The 23,273-nt window shown below is 61.0% G+C and overlaps 1 protein-coding gene across 1 annotated transcript in view; it reads right to left on the reverse strand.

Moving 5' to 3' along the window:
* Window positions 1-11,543: 11,543 nt before the first annotated feature.
* The window catches only part of TSNARE1 (t-SNARE domain containing 1), a 79,794-nt gene continuing 68,064 nt past the window's right edge, over window positions 11,544-23,273 (reverse strand). Inside the window, exons 11-14 of the mRNA XM_060115741.1 lie at window positions 19,858-19,930; window positions 15,166-15,248; window positions 12,010-12,136; window positions 11,544-11,902 (exon numbers count right to left, since the gene is read on the reverse strand). Of these exons, the coding sequence (XP_059971724.1) occupies window positions 11,544-11,902; window positions 12,010-12,136; window positions 15,166-15,248; window positions 19,858-19,930 (642 nt within the window). The remainder of the gene's footprint in view (window positions 11,903-12,009; window positions 12,137-15,165; window positions 15,249-19,857; window positions 19,931-23,273) is intronic.

A 23,273-nucleotide genomic window follows, 5' to 3' on the forward strand; every position in this document is an offset into this window, starting at 1 on the left:
CACCATCACCACCATCACCACCACCACCATCACCACCACCATCACCACCACCACCACCATCACCATCACCACCACCACCACCACCACCACCACCATCACCACCACCATCACCATCACCACCACCACCATCACCACCACCACCATCACCACCACCACCACCACCACCACCACCATCACCACCACCATCACCACCACCATCACCATCACCACCATCACCACCATCACCACCACCATCACCACCACCACCACCACCACCATCACCACCACCACCATCACCACCACCACCACCACCACCACCACCACCATCACCACCACCACCACCACCACCACCACCACCACCACCACCATCACCATCACCACCACCATCACCACCATCACCACCATCACCACCACCACCATCACCACCACCATCACCACCACCACCATCACCATCACCACCACCACCACCACCACCACCACCACCACCACCACCACCACCATCACCACCACACCACCATCACCACCACCATCACCATCACCACCACCATCACCATCACCACCACCACCATCACCACCACCACCATCACCACCACCATCACCACCACCACCACCACCACCATCACCACCACCACCATCACCACCACCACCACCACCACCACCACCACCATCACCACCACCATCACCACCACCACCACCACCACCACCACCATCACCATCACCACCACCATCACCACCATCACCACCATCACCACCACCACCATCACCACCACCATCACCACCACCACCATCACCATCACCACCACCACCACCACCACCACCACCACCACCACCACCACCACCATCACCACCACACCACCATCACCACCACCATCACCATCACCACCACCATCACCATCACCACCACCACCATCACCACCACCACCATCACCACCACCACCACCACCACCACCACCATCACCACCACCATCACCATCACCACCACCATCACCACCACCACCATCACCACCACCACCATCATCAGAACAAGTCACTGTGCTAAGTGCTTCCCCTGCTGCCCTCTGAGGCAGCCCTGTATGCGTGTTACAGAAGAGGGAAGTGAGGAGCACAGAGGCTCGGCAACACCCTCAGAGTCCCCACAGGCAGCCACTGCAGAGCTGGGATTGGAACCCAGTCTGTGCGGCTCCAGGGACCGTCCCCGTCTGTTCAATAAACAGCAGTGGCTGCCCCTCCTCAGCACAGCTTCTGAAGAAGGGGATTCTTGCTGTGAGTCGGACAAGATGCTGGGCTCGCTCTGGTCCTCCAGATCACTGTTTCTCTGGGCCACTCACTGGTACTGGAAGGAAAAGAGGTTCATTTGCATGCAATTTGCATACAGCTGCTGAAAAACGAGCCCAGATTCCCTACCACTTCAAAACTGCATTGTTTCTGCCTTGAAAGGGACCTTCCCACGCACACAGCCATCCCCCAGTCACCCCGCAGTGGGGTGGTGTCCCCTCGTCACCTCTCTGGAGCGGTCAGTTCCCCACTCCCAGTCCAGCCCCCACTCAGGGGTGACCTGAGCCTGAGAACCTCCATCCTCTGGAGTAGCCAGGAGCTCCCACGGCCCTCCCAGCTGAAGCCTGCCGAGCAGGGCAGGGGCAGGGGCGGGGGCGGGGGCGGGCGGGGGCGGGTGGGGGCATAGGTCCTGCAAGGGAGACGCTGAAGTGGGCCACCCTGCATGCGCAGCAGTTCTGAGAACTGGACCCGGCACCCTGGACAGCCGGCCCGGTCAGTATTACCACCAGGACTGGGCCGGACGCCAGGCGCTGCCTCAGGAGCCTCCTCCCCTCCTCCAGGCCACCGTCTTCCCGCGGGACCCCCGGCCCGCCCCTCCCATCTGCCTGCCCTGTGTCCAGGCTCGGGAAGGCCAGGCAGCTCCTCTGCTGGCACGGTGCTCCAAAGCTCAGTCTGGGACTGGCAGACCAGGAGGAAGCCATGCTAGGAGGGCCGCTCGGAAGCTCGTCCCCCAGGTGGGTGTTCAGGGGTACTGTGGACAGGGCCTGCGCTCTCTGTGGACCCGCCCAGGAGAGGGGCCCATCTGATCAGCGGCCAAGGGGTGGGCAGCTCAGGGGCTGGCGGCCTGGCCTGGGGCGTGCAGCTCTTCCTCTGCCCCATGCCCGGCTCCCTCACTGGCCTCCCACAGACCAGCGGCCTCCCAGAGAAGCCCTTCTGCCCATCTGCTGCCCCATCTAGGAAGCGGACCACTCCCACCTTCATGCTCCAGACACTGCCTGGATGGCAAGCAAGGAGAACACATGCCTGCGCACAGGCACATACGACACACATGTGCACGTACATAAACTTCGTGCATAGCACTACAACACACCTGAGCATGTGTGCGCACACACACATCATGTACACACACGTGCAGATGCACACATGCATGCACACACGCACACACGTGCACTGCCTGCCACCAGGCCTGCCCATGCCTGTGTCCCCTGCATGCTGTGAGCGGTGGTGGCTGCATGTCCCTGAGTCTAGGACAAGTCTTCACCATCTGGCCTCACAGGTCTCATCTGTGCAGGGGGTGAGACTCTTCTCACCTCAGGGGCTCAGAGGCACCCCTCGGGGGGCAGGCACTTCGAGCTTTAAGACTGCCCCTCAGAGCCAGTCCCCACCTCCTTTGGAGGCCTTTCCACATCCATCTGGGCCGTGTTGATTTCTCCTCTGGCCCACGGGGCTGGCATTTCTTTAGCCATCTCTCTGGCAGTTTCTCCTGGGCCTCAAGGACACTCCTGACCCTTGTCTCCAGAACAGGAATGTGTGTCAGGCTGGATCCCCGCACCCACGGGGAGCACCACTCGTGTGATCAGCACAGCAGGAAGAACACGGGATGGCCCTGCACTCACTCCCAAGGGCAGGCCCATCTCCCCTGAGCAGAGGCTTCTTTGCAGATCAAGAAAGGGTGAGAGAGCCTCTGCTGGGAGGGGCTTTCCTGCCCAGTCTTGCTGCAAGTGGTCCGCAGGCTGTAGTCGCTCACCCTGGGCCCAGGGCAGCTGGAGCACGGCCCCAGGACCCGCGCCACCTCCCTGCTGCCTGCAGGCTCCGCAGGCCCCACCAGGTCTGGTCCCCAGGCCAGCCAGAGAGAGCAGGCACGTCCACGTCCGCTGCTTAGAGGAGTGGGGACGCCCGCAGAGTCACACTGAAGCTGCTGTGAGTCGCCAAGGACACTGGGGCAGGTGGAGCACACAGTGGGGTGCAGGGCCCCCCCAGTCCCCCTGTCCTATGCCCGTGACCTCTGCCCGTCTACCCAGGCATGGTGAGCCCAGTCACCAGCAGATTGACTTAAATCTTCGCCTGAGGTTACTTTTCTGGGGGCGGTCACTCAGAGCAGGGCTGCGGAGCACACAGAGCCACGGGGGGCGGGAAGGGGCACGGCTTGGGGCCCAGCCCGAGGCCCGGGTGCACACGGGGTCCTCCTCCCCACCCCCCGCGGCCCCACCGGCTGTCCCTCCCGGCGCCTGGAACCCAATTCACATTTACATTTCCCAGCAGATGGTGGGGAGAATTTATAACAATCTGATCACGAAAATAAGATTCTCCGGTGTTTTCTGCACCCAGGGACTCAGGCCTCGGCAGATCCAATTGCTGCTTATTCACCCTGCTCGGCTCCAAATTAAAAGACGCCTCCCCTCCCCCACAAGCTGCCCAGCGTGGCCCTCAGCCTGGCCAGGGCAGCAGGTCCCAGGCCCAAAACAGCCTGGACGAGGCCTCTCAGGCTCTCAGAATACAACATCCTGTCACTGGGAACAGGATGAAGGGCTCTGGCCAGAGAGTCCCTCCTCTTCCTCCCTGGAGGCTCGGGGCCTGGGCCAGGCCACCAGTTGGGCTCTTTGCTAGTCCTGCCCTTGGCTGGACTTGGATTAGCTCAGAAGCCCAAGCTCCCCACGACACCCTCTGGCCCCAGGCCTGGCCCACTGGAGACCTTCCTTCTTTCTGCACCTCCTAATCTCCCCTGCCCAGGGGTCCATGCCCCGGCCCTGCCTTCCAGGTGCCTCTGCATAGGTACGGGCGGTACACAGACCATGCAGTGCGTTGACAGAGCACGGACTGCTCGCTGAGCACTGTCCCGGGGGCCGGGTGCAGCCAGAGCCCTGCCTTGTGGAGGTTACCTGCCCAGGAAGACAAGGACTTACCGGGGGTGTTGGCACGTGTGGGGATGGGAGGGTGAGAGGCAGCAGGGGAAGCCTCTCTGTTGAGCACGTGTGTGAGTAAAGACCTACACTGGGGAGCAGCTAGGATGTGGAAAGGATGCAGGAGGCGGGGAAGAAAGGAGGCCGACCTTGACCCTGGCACCTGCGGGGGATTCACTGCTTTCTTCTGCTGCTGCTGCCTGAGGACAGTTGCACAGCTCCCCACGCAGGGCCTCAAGGTGGGCGTTCCAAGTTCAGCATCATCCCTCATCCTCGTCCTTGGGGCAGCTCCAGTGGAGGGGGCGGGGCATTACTTGCCCCAAAGCCGGTGGTTTGTCCGGGCTTCCTGCTAAACTACCAGCTCCAAAAGGCAGGCCACGGGGCTCAGCACGGTCTACTTGTGTTGTGATAGGATGACCAGGTCTGTGTCCATGAGACAGGCCCACGAGGATCCTTTCCCGTACGTATGTCACCTTTGATTTGACCTCGAGTTATATATTTAGAAATTTCCCCCTTTTCTGTTCTCCAGGGAGGTTTGTACAAGACTGGATCTCTGCCCTGACAGTTGGGTAGAACGCACGTCAAAGACCAATCGGGCTTAGTGTTTCCATGGGGAGAAAGTCTTTCCGACCCATTCTATTTCTTTAATGGCTACAGAACCACTGATGTATTTATTCTTGAGTCAATGTTGGCAAATTGTACTTTTCTAGGAATCTGTCCATTTTTTCCCTGAGTTTCCAAACTTGTTGGCATAAGACTGTTCATAGAATTCTCTTATAACTTTGGAATTTCTGCTTTTTCAATGCTGGATCAATCTTACTAGTGGTTTGTCTATTTTCACCATCTTTCCGAAGAACCAGCTCTTGACTTCCTGCAGATGCTAATATAACTTAATAAATTCTGCTTAGTCTCTATAATCTTCTTCCTTCTAATTTCTCAGGGTTCATTCTGTAGTCCTTTTACCCTTATTTAATGTCTTTTTAGTATCTTAATTCATTAATTTTCAGCCTTTTTTCTTTTGTTGTATAAGTATTTAAGGCTATTAATTTCCTTTGAAGTACCTCACAGATTTTGATATGTAGTACTTTCATCATTATTCAATTATGTCTTTTTTACATATCTATTAATGATTTCTTCATCGACCTCCCAGTTAGGACTGTTTTAAAGATTTCCCTACAAGGAACTTTTTCTTTATTTTTGTGCATTTTCCTAATTGCTTTTTCTCATAATTGTAGTGTTTTACCCATTACTGATTCTTTGAAGTTTGTTGACACTTGCTCTATGACCTAAGTCATGGTCAAAATCTGTAGCCATCCCAGGCGTCCTGGAGAAGACCGTTATCTGCTGTTTGAGGGTCCAGTAAGTCAAGTGCTGATTATTACTGAAACCTGCACTATCTTCACTAATTCCTAGTCTCTGTGCCCATGTTGACACCTTCTACTCTCATGATGGAGTCCCTTTGCAGGTGGGAAGTTCTGGCTTTGTTTATTTATTTAGAGCTCTTTTATTAGATGTACAGAAATGTAAGATTTTTCATCTTCCTGAGGAGCTGAACCGATCATGTAGTAATTTGTGCTATCCTGTTTAATATATTTACTTATATGATTAATTCTGGTCATATTCATGTATATATTTGTCTTCATGTCCATTTTGTCCAAAGCTGACCTTACCACTCACACCCTCCCTGACTCTCTGACCGATGTGTCTTTCTTTACAGCTTCATTCTCACCTTCTGGTCCTTATGTTTTACTGGATCACTTGTAAATGGCAAAGAGATGTTTTTTTTCCTACAATCTGATGATCCTTGACATTTAATAGGCTCTTCTAATCCATCCACATTAATTTACTGGACACGATTTCAAAAGCTTGCCTCAGGTTTTCTATTTGTCCAATTTTTTTCTTCTGTATTATTTTAGTTTCTCTTTTTTTTTTTTTTTCCTTTTTTATTCAGTAAAGACTTTTTGTCTGCTTACTTGCATTCTTACTCCTTTCTTCCTGGTGTGGAAGTTATAGACACCTACAATACTCTTCCAGAGGTTACTGCTGCCTTCAATTTTATTGTTTTCCACTGGTGTCTTGTGTCTGTAGGTCTGTGAGACGCTATCACACATGCAGATCCCTGTACCGCTGTGGTGACCGGATACAGAGCGGCTCCAATACCTTGGGGACCCTCGTGCTGTCCTAGAGTTGCACCCACCCAGCCCACCTCCTGGCCCCGTTTCTATTTCCACAATCTCGTCCCTTAGATGATGTCAGACCCACAGAATCACCCAGCACGGGCTCTACAAAACAGGCTCCTCCACTCAGCAAAATGCCCTCAAACCCTCCACCTTGTTCATCCATCTTTATTGTTGAGTAGTATTTCTTGGTGTGGATGTACCACAGTTTAACCATTTACCCACAGAAGGTATCTGGGTTATTTCTGATTTGGGGCTGTTACAGATAAAGATGCTGTGAATATCTGTGTACAGGTTTTTGAGTAAACATGACTTATTATTTCTCTAGGATAAATGCGCAGGAGTGCAATTGTTGGGAAGTATGGTAAGTGAATGTTTAACTTTTTAAGAAACTACCACAGTGTTTTCCAGAGTAGCTGTATCATTTTGCATTCCTGCCAGCAGTGTACGAATGGTCCACTTTCTCTGTATCATTGTATCTCTTATTTTAGCCATTCTAGCAGGCATGCGGTGGTATCTCATTATGGTTTTAATTTGCATTTCTCTAATGGCTAGTGATGTTGAACATCTTTTCAGATGCTTATTTTCTATCCATATATCTTCTTTGGTGAAGGGTCCGCTCAAATCTTTTGCCCATTTTCTAATTCAAGTATATTTTTTCTTATTGTTGGATTGAGAGAGCTCTTTATATATTCAGGATACAAGTCCTCTGTCAGATATGTGATCTACAAACATTATCTCCCAGTAAGTAGTTTGTCTTTTTATCCTCTTAACAGCGTCGTTTGAAGAGCGTAAGCCTTTAATTTCAATGAAGGAATCCTTGAGTTTTTACCATGTATTGTTATTAACAGACACCAGAATTAATATTTAATTTCTCTGAAAATGGGCTCAGAATAATTTAATCACTATCATTGTCCCATTGTTGTTCTGTCCTTTCTAAAAACTTAACCGCACAAATAAGACATTACAGTCAAAACTCACTATTTAATATGAAATGACGTCATTATCTCACACAGTCCCTTGTTGGATCTGCCCCACATTTACCAGCTCCTTGGTCCACTTTCCTTGTCACAGACCTTCCTTCGAGGATTATTCTCCATCCTCGAGTCCATCCTTCAGAAGCTCCTTTAGTGAAAGTCTGTTGGCAGTAAACCCTCAAGTTTTCACTTGTCTTTGCTCTCCAGAGATGGTTTTGCGGGCGGCGAGATTCCTGGCTGACAGTCCCTTCTCTCAGCCTTGGTGGGTGTCACTCCACCGTCCCCAGCCTCCACGGTTGCTGCTGTGACTGAGCTGGGACAGGGGCTGTCACTCTGCCCCTCCTCCCGAGCCTCCTTCCCGCTCTGGGGCCGCGGTTTCCGGGAGGCGTGGAGCTGCCAGGTGTCAGGTGCCTCCTGTGTCTGCGGGATGGTGGGCGGTCGGGTGGGGCCTCCTCACGCACTACCTTTCCTCATTCAATTCTCTTCTCCTGGGACCCCGCCCAGACCTGTGCTGAATCGCTGGATACCCTCTGCACCCCTTCACCCGCCTCCCTTTCCGTTTCCTCAGCTCTCCCTGGCACACAGTCACCTCCCCAGCTAAACCTCCCAGGTTGCTCCTCTAACGTCATCCGGGACCAAATGTGTTGCCTGGTCCCCCGCCGAGTCCTTTGTTCTAGAAGTTATCACTGATCTTTTCCAGACTCATTGGGTCACTTTTGATCATCTCTTATTACTCATCTTTGTGATTTCATCTTATTCTTAAAATATTTCTTAGAAACTATGTTAGGTATCTGATTAATTCCTTGGGGGTCTGCACGAGTCAGCAGTGGCTGCCCTAACAAGTAACACACTCGGTGGTTCAAACAACAGAAATGCACCCCAACCCCGTCCTGGAGGCCGAAAGTCAGATACCCCGGCGTCTGCAGGCCTCCTCCTCCCGAGGCTGATCTCCCTGGCGTGTGGACAGCCCTCCCCTCCCGTGTCCTCACGCGGCCGTCTCTGTGCGCATCTGTGTCCTGATCTCCTCTTCTTATAAGGACACGAGTCACGTTGAATCCAAGGTCACCCCAGAGGCCTCACCTTACCTCAGTCACCTCTGAAGGCCCCAACTCCAAACACAGTCACCTGCTCAGGTCCTGGGGTGGGGACTTCAACATCTGAGCTTTAGGGGGACATAACCTAGCCTGCATCGGGCCGAAAGCTGTGGTCTCTTTATTTCTGCAGCCGCTGGCCCTCCCTCCTCCTCTGCACCCCGTGGCTGCCCACTGCAGACTAAGTGACCCCTGCCTGTGGGCTCACGTGGCTCTTCTTCTGAGGGTCCCCCAAAGGCCTACGGGACTCTCCCCGAAAGGACCGTCTGCCAGGATCTCAGCTGCCTCCCGTCCAGCACTTTTGACTGGGGTGGCGAGGGGCTGGCGGTGCGGGGACAAGTCTGCTTATTTTGCTTCCCGCTGCGAGCCAGCAAAGCATTTACAGTCACGGTTTTCTCCACGTTACGCTGTCTCCTAGCAGGGGAGCTGCATGGGCCGCTTCACCCGCACCAAGAGGGGTCTGCCCAACTCCGTCCTCGCCTGCGGCTCCCCCAGGCCGGGGACCTGGCCTTGCTCACTTGGGGTCACACGGACCGGCTCACGCGCTTGGTAAAGCAGCGCGACGATGGGACAGGGCGTGAACTGGAAATTCTGAAACCGGGCTCCGGGAGGCCCCCCCGCTCTCTCCATGACTCCGGCCAGCACCCCTGCGCCCCCAAGGCCATCCGGCCTCAGATGTGCCATGGTGACCTGGGGTCTCTTCAGGATCTGATGAAAGCTGTGCTGGCCGCCCTCCAGCGGGTCTCTCTGGAACATAGAGGTCTTGCAGTCAACCAGAGCAAAAAGCCACAGGAACATGGCCTGCCGTGGTGGCTGACGCCCTCTAGACGCCCCAAGTCAGGGCCCTTCGGTCTTCGCACCTCTGGGCTGTTCTGTGCACAGGACACTGTTGCCCTTCCCCCCCTCCTTAAACCACCCCCCGGGCACCTGTCACCCAGCCTCCACGGGGTCTCCGCCTCTCCCTGCCGCCCTGTCCCCGGGCTCCCACACGGGGTCCTCAGAGCCCCCCTGGCCCCCGGGCCCCGCACAGGACAGCAACGCCGCCCGCCCTCACCACCCTCCCGGCGGCCCTCCTCTCCCCCGTCTCCTTGTCCAGGCCCACCATCTGCCTGGTCACCCGGCCCAGAGCCTGGACAGAAGGCACAGGAGGTGCTGGAACCCCCCTGGGAGGGTCAGATGTCTCCCCGCTGCCTCACCTCACACGCTGCTCCCTCAAAGCTCTGCTTCTGACCAGCTCCCGTCTAAACCAAGACCCAGCCTCCTCCTTAACGGATCTTCAGGCCACTCCCACCCCAGATCCTTGGTTCCCCTTCCCGCATGGACACCTCTGCGCTCGAGGCCAGGCAGGGCCCCTGCCCCCCTGCCTGCCAGACTCCCTCGTGCACCCCCAGACCGATGGCCCGACAGGCAGGCACCCCATCCCAGTCATGCCCTGCCTGGCCTTCAGTGGGCAAAGAGCTTACTGGCCCTGTGGAGGCAGTCAGACCGCTACTCAGCCTGGGCTGCTGTGTCCTCAGCACTCAGTGCAGGGCCCAAAGGAGGTGTCCAATAGGAATTATGGGACGGGCCAGAGTCAGAGTTCAGCACAGGACCAGGGTCAGGGCTCAGCATGGGACCAGGATCAGGGCTCCGAGTGTGACCAGGGTCAGGGCTCCAAGTGTGACCAGGATCAGGGCTAGGTTGGGATCCAAGTAGGTGCTGACCAGGGTTAGTGGGCAACCTTGGAGAGCAGTGCTCATTGCCTATAGAGAGGTGTGTGTCCACTGCAGCGGGCATCTTAGTGGACAAGCAGGGTCCGTGCATTTCACCTGGAATGAAGCTGTAGGGAGACGCCAGACCTGGCACTGAAATGCACCCTGGCTTGGTAGGGCCGAAGGAAAGGCCGCCATGGAGAACACATGGTGTCCTCCGGACCGCAGGGGAAGAGGAGGCTGGAAGGGCGCTGGCCACACTGCAGAGGGCTGGATGGGCAGCTAAGGAGTTCGGGCTTTCTTCTGTGGACAAGAGTTGCTGACATGCTGCTGGCTGCCCGGTAAACAGAGAAACCAGGAAAAGTCTCTCCCACCGTGTGTCCCGCCCTGGTCTCCGCTCCCCTCACTGCCAGGCTGCCTGGGAGCCCCGGGACCAGCACGCTGTCCAGTTCACGCCAGGGCCGCAGCCTCTTGCTTCCGGAAAAGGCTTTCATCACGAGTCTGGAGAAGGAGGCAAAGGGGAAGCTGGAGGTGGCACAGCCCCAGGGCCATGAGGACCCCAACAGCCACCCGAACTGTGTGCTGTGTGCCCTGCCTGGCGGGGCCAGGAGCTGGGGCCAGCCCTGAGGGACCCCACAGGGTCAGGAGTCACAGGTGAGGCGGATCTGGTGCCGGGGGGGATCAGGGCTGCCTGCCGGGCAAGGGCAGAGGTAGAGCGCACGCGCAGACGGGCTCCACGTCATTTCCTGTCAGCATCACCCTCGTTACCATCACTGCCTTTTTTTGTTGTTATTTTATGCTTACGTAAGAAAAATATCTTTTTCCAAGAAAAGTCGACAGGTATAAAACGGCATCCCACCCCAACCAGCACCAATGAACATATGTGCACATACATATGTATACCCCACACCACAGACATGAAATGGAGAGAAATAACCGCAGGCCCACGGGGCGTGGTTCCCTCGGGGCAGAATCAAGAGGATGCAGGGGCCCAGCCCCCCTCGGTCCGTCCGCCCCCAGAGCAGGGGGGCTTCCAGGAGTCACTCCAGGGCACACGCCGGGGGCTTTCTGGGTGCCCAGCAGAGCCACACTCCAGGGCCCACACCTGAGGCAGTGGTTTGGGGGTGCTGCGCCCCGCGTGCTTCTTCCCACAGCTCTGCTCACCCACTGCCCGCCGAGAGGCGCCCCGTTCTGCACTCCACAGCACTCGCCCCGACGGTCGGAGCACAGGATGGGAGCGGAGGAGGCTCGGTCCGCCCACCAGCGTCACCCGAGTAGACCTCAGCCCGGCCCTCTGTTCGCGTCACTGAGGCCCACGGACAATGGCAGGACGGAAGGGGCAACACAGGCCCAAGTCCCGCGTCCTCTCTGGCTCCATCGAGGCCCCGTCTCTGCCCCGCAGAGGGGCAGGACCGGAGTCCCTGCTCTGCACGCAGCCCACAGGGTCCAGACCCTAGATCTCCTCCTCCACCTTCAGGATCATCCCTGAGAAGACCTCCTGGCCTGTGTGGCTGCCCTGGGGGCTGCCCTGGGAGCCTCCAGCTAGCCGGCAGGCTGTTCCGCCCCCAGGGGAGCCATCTGGGACTGCGGGCGAGGCGCCCCGGGTCGGGAGGGCCTCCACCAGCCTCTCCAGGGTCCGGTTGAGGGCCTCGACGCCATCGGCCAGCCGCTGGCTCTGCTCGGCCAGCCGCTGCAGCAGCAGGTTCTGCTGGGCCATCAGCGTGCTCTGCTGCTGGGACCAGGAGCTGAGCAGGGCACCCTGCTGCCGCTGCCAGTCCAGCAGCTGCCGTTCCAAGTCCGAGGCCTCAGCCCCTGTGGACTTCCCGGAGGGCTGGGGTGCCGCCGAGGAGGGCAGCGGCGAGGGCCGGGAGGCCCCGGGGAATGTGGCCGCGGTGGGTGCCGAGGCCGGGGAGGCGGGCGGGGAGGGTGAGGAGGGGGTCGCAGGGAAGGCTCCTCGGGGGTCCAGGGGGTCGGCTTCAGGCAGGCTCGGCCCGTCCAGCGTCCGCAGGGGTAGCCACAGGCAGCCGGGGGCCTCGTCCTCGTCGGCTGGCAGAGGGAGACAGGAAACATGAGCCTTCGCCGGCCAGGACCGGGGCAATGCCGGGGAGCGCCACCTGCACGAGGCCCTCTGCCCACGCAGCTAGTTAGGTCTCGCAGGGCCCCTCTGCAGTGGGCAGCAGCACCCTCGCTGGGACACCAAGACTCAGAGGGCGAAAGACACCCTCCAGCAACGTCGAGGTAAAATTTCAACCTGGCAACTCCAAAGCCAAGGTGCCACCACCATGCTGCCATCTGTCTGCCCATCCACCCACCCACCCACCCAAGCTGGCCATTATGTACCACCCTCCTGTCTGCCCATCTGTCTACCTACACATATCCACCCACTCACCCATCCCCTCATCTATCCGCCCATCTGTCTGTTCATCAAGCATCCACCCGTCCCTCCATGTGCCCACCTCCTTCCTTCCTCTCATCCTTCTTCCTTACGTCCGTCCATCCATCCATCCATCCATTCGTTCATCTCTCAGCCAGCCATCCTCAAACCATCCATCCATCAACTATCCATCCTTGATCCATCTATCCATCCACCCACTTGTGTATACACCCTTCCAATCCTTCAGTCCCTCCATCCATCCATCCATCTACCCATCCGTCTGTCCATCCATCCATCCACCAAGCAGACATCCCATAAAGATGAGCAGCTGTATATAAAAGGAGAGCTACCCCAGGGTAGTGGGAAAAGCCAAGACTTGGAATCCTACAAACTGGGCTCCAAAATCAGCTCTTCCTCTTGACAGCTGTGTGACCTTGGGAAAACCCTTCTCTCCTTTGGGTCTCAAATCCCTAGTCTGCAAATGAAAGGCCCAGCTGAAGGCTAACCTTCCAGTTGGCTGGGTGTGGAGGGTGAGTCAACCAAGGTCCCAGGGAAAAGCCCTGGGCCTGAGCCCCAGGTTGTGGTGTCCCGCCTTGCTGACACTTGCCGACACGCTGCGTGGCAGTGGGCTAGAGCAGGAGGAATTACTACGGGGTGGCAACTCTGGGCTGTCCCTCCTGGATCTGAGCCCCTCTCACCTCACCTATGGCACAGGGGGTCCTGCTTTGCGATGGAAAAGGGGCGCTGACAGCATCACCCCAGCGGCCAGGGCCCACGAGCTCCCCGGCGCCAGGTGGGGTTCTGAGCCTGGTGAGTCCGCGGGCACAGTGGCTGCCCGTCCGCCTCCTGCTCTTCCTTTTCCTCCTCCTCCTCACCGTCACATCCTCCTTCTGGGCTCCAGGCATCTGTGGTCCAGGCACTTGCTGACCCTTCTGAGCCCGGAGGCTCACGGGGGGAGCCACCCTGCCAGCATGCTGCTTCCCTCTCAAGAGGAGGCTTCCTGGGGCTGAGGGCCCTCAGCAGGCACTGGCCCACTCGGAGAGTTCCCGTTGGAGAGGCCAGGCCCTGGGCTTCTGACAAGTCCACCTTGCTTGTCAATTGCAGCCTGTACTTTCTATTCTGGGAGGCCCTGGAAGGACCCAGCCAGGTGGAGAGGTCCGGGTGCAGGTCTGGCCGCCCGCGGCGTGCTGAAAGGTCGGGGCCCGTGGCTGGGGCAGAGAGCCCCGAGCTGGCACCCGCAGACACGACCTCCAGCCCCGCCTCCGCCCCCTCCTGCAGACACATGCCGTCTCCCCGCCCTGGTGTGGTGTTCACCAGCTGTCATGGGTGGCCTACGCTTGTCGCCCTGACTTAGGAGTCTAGTGGCCACTGACAGAGAGAAGGGGAGGCCAGCAGTGGGGCCAGCCTCCACCCCACGACGCACTCTCGTGGAGTCCAGCGGCCTCCCGTCCCGCGTGTGCTCTGCCCACTGGGCTCCCTGAGGGAGGGGAAGCCTGGGAAGGGAGCGCAGCTGCTACGAGGGGGCCGCTCTTTCCCACTCTTTGCCCTGCCCACACCCCTGCCTGGTCCAGACCATCACCCTGTGCCCTCTCCTCCCTGCCAAGGCAACCGGAGCCCCTTGTCCAGCACAGCCCCGACTTCCCAAAGCCCCCAGGGAACAGGACGTCGTCCATCGTCTCTCTCCAGCCCCCTCCCTGCTCCCGCCGGCACGGCCCCCACGCAGCTGTCCGCACCCGGCCTGTGGCGTCCCGAGCTCGCCCGGGCAGCCCCTCCCTTGGCCTCTGTCCCCTCTGCCAGGACAACTCCTGCTCGGCACTTCCCCAGAAAGCCCGCCCTGCCTCAGCTGGCCCAGGGCCCTCGCGTCACTGGACTGGACCGTCCACCCCACCCTCCCCTAGGACACACGCTCCAGGAGAGATGCGCTCTGTGGGCTCCACCTCTGCGAGTTGGGGCGTGGCACGGAGCGGAGGGCCAGCGAGTGATGGGGAGCAAGCGGAGGGCGGCTGCTGGCCCCCCTCCCTGCTGGACCCAGGTCCGAGCCCAGTCAGGGGCTCACGCGGTAGCTGCAGGTCAGCACGGCAGCCCGGCATTGGTCCCTAAGGCTGCACTAAGCCCATCTCAAGCAAATAAAGGCCAGATATTTGTCCTCACTCCCTCTGAGCCGGCCAACTCGTCCCAAGCAGAGAGGGCCCCACCAGCTCCAGCCGGGGGCCAGGCCAGGGGCAGACGCAGCCACACACGGCCCAGCGGACGGAAGGCCAGGCGGCCCTCTCCACGGCCCGCACCCTCCAGGAAGGCAGCAGACACTGACAGACCCATCCTGCCCTTCTGAGAACAAGGGAGAAGCCGCAGAGCTTCCTGCAGGGGCAGCACAGGGAGACACAGCCACGTCGGCACGCACTGCAGCGAGACCCAGCTGCTGGGCGCTGCTCCTGGCCGCCCCTCACCCCTGCCCTCTCACTTCACTGCTGAGTGGTGGGCAGAAGCCCCGGCCACGCTCTCGGCGGCGCGGCTGGGGGAGGGGGGGGTGCAGACCAGGGGGAGGCAGGACCTCCCACCCTGAGCACGCGGCCCGAAACCCCTTCCTCTCCCCTCCCCCATAGCAGCCCGCCTGGGCGCAGAGAAGACCCTGCGGGCCTGCCCCTCCCAGGCGCGGGCAGGGGCCGGAGGGGCGGCGGGCTGTCCCCTCACACTGACTTACTTGGTGCCGGCTGGCTCCAGCCAGGAGCTCACTGGCCGCCTCTGCGTGCGAGGACGCAGCCTCAAGCCCGGCTTCAATACTATCTGCAAATCAAGACAACAGAAGCAATTACAGAGTGGAGACCCCGAGGTCACCCAGGGCCGTGGGGATGGGGCGTGGACAGCATCTGCCCCCCGGTGATCACTCTGAGGCACAAGCGGGGAGTCCAGCCTCCAGAGAACAGAGGCTGCAGCGATGGGGCACCGGTCAGCCCCCTGGCGTGGGCACTGGCCGGCCTGAGCTGTCCAGACAGAGCCTGGGAGTGCCTGAACCTTGGAGTCGCAGCAGCCCGCTCAGGAAAGGGTGAGGCCCGGCTCTGCAATGACTCTGCACGCTCAGAGTCACCGTGAAGACAGCGAGACTGGGCCTGGGAACAGCCTCCTGCGCACTCGGCCCTGGACATCAGCGAGTGCGCTGACCGGCCGGTTCAGACAACAGTGAGGGGCTGAGCGAGGACCAGGACTTCAGGCCGGGCCGGCTGGGTGCGTCCACGCAGCCCCCCAGAGACGCCAGCCCCACAGCACACCTGAGCCGCCCTGACGAGGCCCAGGGGCCGCCCTTGGACACCAGGAGACTTCCCTCAGCGACACCCTTGGTAAAAAGGCAGCATCACATAAAACAGGTGCCAAATCCATCCTTGCCCTGCTGTGGATGCACAGCCCAGCTGGAGGGCACGCAGGGCAGGGGTGAGTTAGGACCGCGGTGCTTGACCCCAGCAGGAACCGGGTTTGCACCCAGCTGAGGACCAGGGCGATTCTCTATGCTGTTTTTTCTCCTCCCAAAGGGAAGGACCGCCCAGACGATCAGGGAGTGACCGCGGCCATGGGAACGGCCCTCAGCAGGGACCAGACGCAAAGGTGCATCAAATAGTAAATTCTTGCAGGAAAAGAGGACAAGCCTCCAAATTCATGCATTTTGGTGAGAACTCCAGAGGCAGAAACGGCTAAAGGCATACATCTCCCTGGAGAGCTGCGCTCCTGGGCACCACCCAGGCCGAGGCAGGGACCGTTCCCATAAACGCAGGTGCCACCCAGGCACCAAGTCCCCTGGGCCCTGCGTTGAGCAGGGGGCGTCTTCCCTGCCTGTGGTTCCCTCCCTGAAGTCTGAGTCTGGCCCCTCCATGGGGAGCCCCATCAGGAGAGTATGGGGGCACAGGAAGGGCCACAGGCCCCGGGCTCACCCCCAGTCCCTGCGGGGGGTGCTCGGTGGGGGCTGCCCTGGAGGCCTCTGCTCCGGGGGTCTCTGGGGCACCCAGACTCTGGGTCAGGCCCCCCGGGACCAAAGAGAAGCCCCTTAGCACCACTCCCCCAAACACGGACAGAGCTACAGGCATGCCGGGTGGGCCCTGCACTCTGCCAACCAGCCGTCCTTAGCCCTGCAGCCGGACCCCGCCCAAGCCCCAGGCCAGAACTGACCCAGAGGCAGGAGCCGGTGGGGCTGGGCCTCGAGCCACCCCCAAACCAGGTGTGGCAGCCACTCCCCTGCTTGGTCTCAGCCCACCGGACGGGGGAGGGGGTGTCCTGCCCCTACCCCTCTCTCTCACTCACTCAACAAACCTCTGAGTCAGCACCGCGCCAGCCGACCCAAAGAGGAGCTCGCTGTCAGCGCACCATCCCGACGGAGGAGAGTCCGGGAGCCACGGGGCCCGGGAGAGGGGCCGCCGGCCCACCAGAGCAGGCAGGGGCGTGTGCGCCAGGCTGGGCCTCATGACCCAGGAGCATGCCGAGCGCCACACACGGGGGCCACCAGGAGAAACACAGCCACCAAACTCCTGCCTCCATCCGGGGCTGGGAACTCGCGGGACGGGTCTGAACACCCAGGGTCACACCCGTGCCACCTGCTGCCAGACCCTCTCGGCCCTTAAGAGTGTGCCCACCCTGCAACACCCCAAAACCAGGTCTGGCTCTGCCTGTAGGGGAGCAGGTGGCCTCCCGAACTAGGCCCCTCCCCATGGTCCAGCCCAGGGCACGGCCGTGTCCTGGGTCTGCGTGCATCTCTGATCCGCTCAGCCCTGCTCGGTGCAGACCCCCACTAGAAGGTCTGCTGGGGCCTCTGCTGGGGGCGTCTGTGGTCCCTGCTTGTCCCCACGAGGCTGAATCCTGCCACCCACTCTGCAGCCTTCAGGAGGGTGCTGATCCTGCTTCTGGCATCGTCTCCAAAGTCCTTCCAGCAGCTCCCCAGGAAGGGGTGAGGCAAGGGTCCGGTGGAGCTCAGCTTCGAGCCGTGGGTGGAGCCATTACGTGCAGACCGATGGCAGCCCTGGCGAGGGGCGCTCCTGACGGACATCGAGAGGCGCCTCGAGGAGGAGGAGGACAAGGAGTGCGGGGAGGACACGCGGGAGGCGCCCAGGAAGGCCCAGTCCGTCCTCCGCACCAGGCTCAGAAACTTCTGCAAAGCTGGCCCTGGCGGTGGGCCCTGGGCTCCGAGGGGTCGGCAGGCCCTGGGCGGCTGCGAGCCCCAGACACTGCCCTGGCCTGTTCTGGGGGCTGAGTGACCCAGGGAGAAGGGACCCCACTCTGAGAGCACAAGAGGGCGTCGGGGGGTGAGGTCACCCCCCCGCTTGCCCCACGCCCGGGACAGGGCACAGCAGGGGCAGGGAGGTCAGCTGAGACAGGCCAGTGATGGAGGAAACAGTGCTGGCCTCCCACGAGCACCCGGGCGATTCACGGGACCTCGGCTCTCCGAGGCCTCGGAGGCCCTGTCATGTGGGGCGACCCCAGATGGACCTGGCTCTGAGCCTGAGCTCCTTCACGCCCAGGACTGGCCTGGAGCCTCGGTCTCCCCAGCTAGACGCAGAGGGGCCTCAGCTCTCCCCGCGGTTCTTGCTCGAAGCTCCGTGTTGACTGCTGAGGGTGCACTTACTAGGCAGGGTCTCGGTGGCCTGGCCCTCGCCAGCGGGGCCCGGGGCCGCGAAGGTCTCGGCCACCATGCGCTCGACGGGCGTGAGGACGGGGCCGGGGGCCCGGGGGCGCTCGGCCAGCTTCCTGCGCACCACGCCTCGTAGGTCTCGCCACTTGTGCTTGACGTCGCCCAGGTCGCGGCGGCAGTAGCCCAGCGCGTTCACCGCCTGCAGGATCTTGCTCCACACGCGGTGCTTCCGGGCGGGTGGGCCCCGCAGAGCCCCAAACAGCAGCGGATAGTGGCGCGTCACCCTCTGCACCAGCACCTCGGTCTCCTGCGGGCTGAAGTTGGGCTTCCGTGTCTTGGTGCGTGAGTGGCAGCCCGGCCGCAGGGGCGCGCAGCCCGGCCCGGGCAGCAGGGCCACCACGGCCGGCTCGGGGCTGGAGCTGCGCCGGCACGAGGCCTTGCCGCTGCTGGACCCTGGAAAGGCACCGAAGGCTCAGGGCGGGCAGAGACCAACGGGCGCCTGGCGGCAGATGGGACGGGCCATGGAGAGCAGAGCCCCCGACCCCGGCTCTTGGCCCCGGGTCTCCAATGCCCCCCGTAGAGGGGACAGTGGCCCCAGACCAACAACCATCGTCGCAGGGACACCCGTAACAGCGCGCAGCATGCAGCGGGGTCCCGTCTGGGCCCAGGTGCCCATCCCCTCCGCCGGGCCCCAACCAGGGTCACAGCAGGTGAGTCCTCGCCACCTCCCCGCCCGGGAGACAGACCCTCCCAACCAGTGATGGGGCTCAGAGACCATCCAGGTGACACTCCGTCTGGAGCGTACAAGCCTCCTGCACTCCCACCACGAGACGGCCGGCCAGAGCGAGGGTGAGGGAGGACGTGGACACAGGGGGGCCCCGGGGTGACGGGGGCCCCGCCCAGAGCGGCCCAGGCCAGAGCAGGGTCCTGCGGGTGAGCGAGGGGCCCGAGGCAGCGCGGCCCGACCCTCTCCAGTCACTCTGCTCCTGGGGTGCAGGACACCCCGAGGAGGGCGGCCGGGCTGCCCGCCGGGGAGCAGGGCGTGCACGGGCCTCAGCACCTCCCGGCGCCCAGGCCTGAGAGGCGGGAGGCTATTCACACAGCCAGGGGACCCCAGGGAGGCAACGACTCGGCAGGGGAATGGGGTGGAGGTGGGGGGCGAGCCCTGGGACGTGGCTGGGTGCTGACTGGTGTCCGAGGGGCTCTGGGCGCCCGAGCCGCCTTGCTCTTCCAGGCCAGGGGCTGTGAGTACCCCCTCCCCGACCTCCCCACTGCCCAGGGCACCCGGGCACTCAGGGCAGGAGCAGGAAAGCCTTAAGGCCACAGCGGGTGGCAGGCCGGGCTGGGTGGGGCGGAGGCCCTCACGTGGGGGAGACTGGGAAACAGCAGGGACGTCAGCTCCCCCCTCACAGCCCTGTAACCCACCACGCATGTTTCCTGGGAAGTGGCTCCCAGCTCCACACCCCCAGCAGTCTCCGCGGGGGCACCCGCTGCAGCCCATCCCCCGCCCAGGACAGCTTGTCCTCCCCCTGGGGAGTCCCTGGCTGGGGAGGAAGGCCCGGGGTGGGGGGCGGGCAGGCCAGGGCTCTCCCACGAGCAGAACGGGTGGGCCAGCCTCTTGCGTGAAACTCCTCAGGCCCGGCCTTCCCGAGGGGCTGGGGGCGACCTGAGGAGGTGGGGAGGGTATGCGGCTGACGCCCAGACCTCCAAACCTGCCCAGGCCTTGCCGTCTGCCCACGCCTGGGGGAACGGGCAGGTGGCTGGGTGGATGGCATGGGTACCCACCGATGGCCTCTCCTTGCTCTGACACCATGGAGGCCAAGTCCTTGATGATCTGGTTCACATCCAGTAGGTCACTCTGTGGAAACAAGATGGCAGCCATTAGGTCAAGGCCACGGCCACCAGGATGAGAGCCAAGGACCAGAAACAAGCCCAGGGTCACCCTGCAAGTCAGAGACATTGCTGGTATCTGAAATCCTGTCTCCTGACCCCGAGGCCAAACCCCATGCTGAGGATCCCCGGGCTGTGCGCTCCCTTGCTGTGTACAGAGGACCCAGGGTCTGGAAGGTTGCAGTCCAGTCTAGTGCAGGGCTGTGGCCCCAGCACTGTCCTGCAGGCCTGACTAAAGGAGGAAAGAGGCTGTCCAGAGCAGAGGGCACAGTCTGCACCTCCCACAGGCCTGTCAGTCCTGCAGACACTTCACTCCTCATTCCCTCCCAGGGGTGCTCCTTGACAGAGGGTCCACTTTTCCTTCTCTGTACACTCGGCACCTAGCATGGGCCAGCACACGTGGGTGGGTGGTGGGTAGATGGATGGATGGTGGATGGATGGACGATGGATGGTGGGTGGGTGGGTGGGTGGGTGGATGGACGGTAGCCCCACTGCTGTCTAAAGAATGAGTAACTTCGTGAAGGTAGTGAATGGGGTAAGAAGCAGAACTGAGACCAGGAAACTCTGGGGCACCTCCCACCCTGCCCGTCGTGCTGGCCTCTTGTATCCTCCATGCTGCCCACCTCTATCCTAACTCCACTTGCCCAGCAAAAGTACCAGTGATGCTGGTGAGGGATGTGGCCACACCACTCACAGACCACTCACCTGGGGCTGTGCTAGGGGCACATCACACATGGCCACCTTCACATCTGGCAGCACCTGTGAAGGGAGGTCACAGCACCCACCTGACAATGGAGGTCGTGGGGCTCGGAAAGGTGAGTGACCTCCCGGGCCTCACAGAAAGGGGGAGGGCTGGGATTGGCACCGATGCCGGCTGACTTGAAGCCCTCTCCCTGCAGGAGACGGGTCCTCCACCGGCCAGCCAGGTGACCCTGTGCAAAGCCATGCACCTTGGAGCCAGGTTCCCCCACCTACCACTGGGCAAATCCAAACCTCCTCCTCCCTCAGTGCCCAGCGCGGGGCCAGGGTAGAGCCAGAGGGAAGGTTCCTCCATGCCCGTGAGACGGGGGGGGAGGGTTCACACCTCGCCCCTGCCCCTACCACCCTGCAGCTCATGCGGAGCCTGGACTGACTTCCACGAGGGCCATTTCACCCCACTGCAAAATATTACAAGGAGACTCATTCCCTTTTTAGGAGTGCGCTGGGAGATGAAGCAATTAGCCTGATCTTAAACCAACATGTACTATCAACTGCAATTCCACCACTGGGCTCACACACGGCGGAGGCGGCGGCTCTGCTGGGACAAGGCCCATGGCCAGGAAGGTGGTGGTGAGCATGGAGCCTCGAGTGGCCTTGGCCTGGGCCCATTTCCGGGATCCGCATCCCCACGGCCCTCCCTGGCTGAGGCCACTGGTGGGGAGGCCAAGCTTAGGTGCCACCCTAAGGTCCAGACCTCAAGGTCACACGCAACAGCTGCGGGCTCAGCCAGGCCTCAGGCAGACAGACACACCTCTTCACACTTCCAGGTTCCCATCCCAAGGCCACCAGACCACCAACCTTGACCTTGGCCGCTGAGCTTGCCCGTTGGGCCGTGGACAGAAGTCTCTCTAGCACAAGGCTGGCCTGGGGGCCCTGAGCCTGACCGTGGGTGCACTTGGACTCTGGGGCTCAGAGGAGCTTTTCTAGGGCACACAGCCTCCCATGCTGTGTGAGGGCACCGCTGGTCCCCCCACTTCACAAACGGGGAAATCGTCACCAGAGGTTAAGGGACTTGCCCCGGGACACACAGCTGGGAAATATCGGCACCCGTGTTCATGCCCGCCCGGCCCCCCATCCCTGGGTCACTGCTGGGAGCGGGGCAGCCCGCCCCTGATCAGCACCCAGGGGCGGCAGGTGCTCCCAGGGACGTCTGGTGCCACAGACACTGGCACCCGCAGACTTAATGTGCACACACTGGATCCCTTCCCGTGGGCACAGGGACGGAGCCTCGGCAAAGGAGAGGACAGGGAGGGGGTGGCTGAGCAGGGGTCACGAGCCCGGTGCCTCCTGGGGTCCTGGGAGCGAGCCCGCCTCCCCTGGAGCACGAGCAGCCGTGCGTCGACGTGGCCTGGCCTCGGCGGGACACACGGCTACTGTAGCGGGTGTTCCTTGTCTGGAGCAGCACTGACCCCGAGAACCCGGCACAGCCCGGGTGGAACACGGGGTCCCCAGTCCAGCTCATGTTCTGGGCTTTGGGAGAGGCCCCCACGGAGATGCAGCAGCCAAGGCAAGTCTCCAAACGCTGCAAACACACAGGCGCAGTGGCTGCCAACCAGCTCTACAAACTGCCGTCTCCACCAAGGCCTTGTCTCCTCCCCACGTGACCTTTCTGTAGCGAGGAGCCCTCCGAACACGGTCGGGGCTGCGGCCGAGGACAGCGGCCAGGAGCGGCAATGGCCCGGTCCGCCGGCGTGAGCTGTGATGCACCCAGAGCACCGGGCACACAGGCCGGCAGCCCCGAGGAGGCGGAGCCTCACGCGGGTGACCCTCCCGGACGGTGCTCCAAGGGCACCCGCATCTCATCCTCCAGAAACTCATCATCACGGCCGCCTCCCGGGAGGTCTCCGCTCACTGGGCTCTGGGGAGTCGATGTAACCTTTGACATGGACACCCTCCTTCATTTCCGGCCTCCCTCTTTTTAAGATGCCTGAGACTCCGGCCGCTGACCGTCGCCTCCGCTCGGCCGGCGTTGAGGAGCGCCGCCAGCCCCACGTCCTCTGCAGACTGGCCTGGGGCCCTGCTTCGCCCTCAGACCCATGACCCTCCGAGTTGTTCAGCGATGAACAAATCACTCGCTTGGAAGAGACGCTCAGGCTGGGCTCCAGGCAACACTCCGTGTTCCAGGAACGGCTTTCTGCAGAGACCCTTCCCCACGTGACTCAGACCTGACTTGCCCAGGACGAGGCTGGAGCCGGACCCCTAATTCCCTCTCTGCCTCACACAAGATGAGCCGAAGCACTCATCCCGCGACCCGCTGGGACAGGAGGCGTGCTGGCCAAGTGTGAGCCCAGCTCCTCTCCAGGGCCTGGGCCCCCGCAGATGCCCCAGCCCAGCCCCCCCAGCTCGGCGCACTCCCCTGCAGACGAGAAGCCTGTCCCGACTCCCAGGTGTCCGCACGTCTCACAGCACAGAGCCCTCCTCACTCAAGAGCCCCCCACTCCCCGGAACAATCCTTTTGAATAAAGATCCTACCCACTCAAAAAAGAAGGAAACTGCGTCAGGGGGATAAGGGGAATGAGGGTGTCCCGGGCCCCCCTGCTCCAGCGGGTCTC

The sequence above is a fragment of the Mesoplodon densirostris genome, chromosome 13, assembly GCF_025265405.1.
Source record: "Mesoplodon densirostris isolate mMesDen1 chromosome 13, mMesDen1 primary haplotype, whole genome shotgun sequence".
Classification (NCBI taxonomy): domain Eukaryota; kingdom Metazoa; phylum Chordata; class Mammalia; order Artiodactyla; family Ziphiidae; genus Mesoplodon; species Mesoplodon densirostris.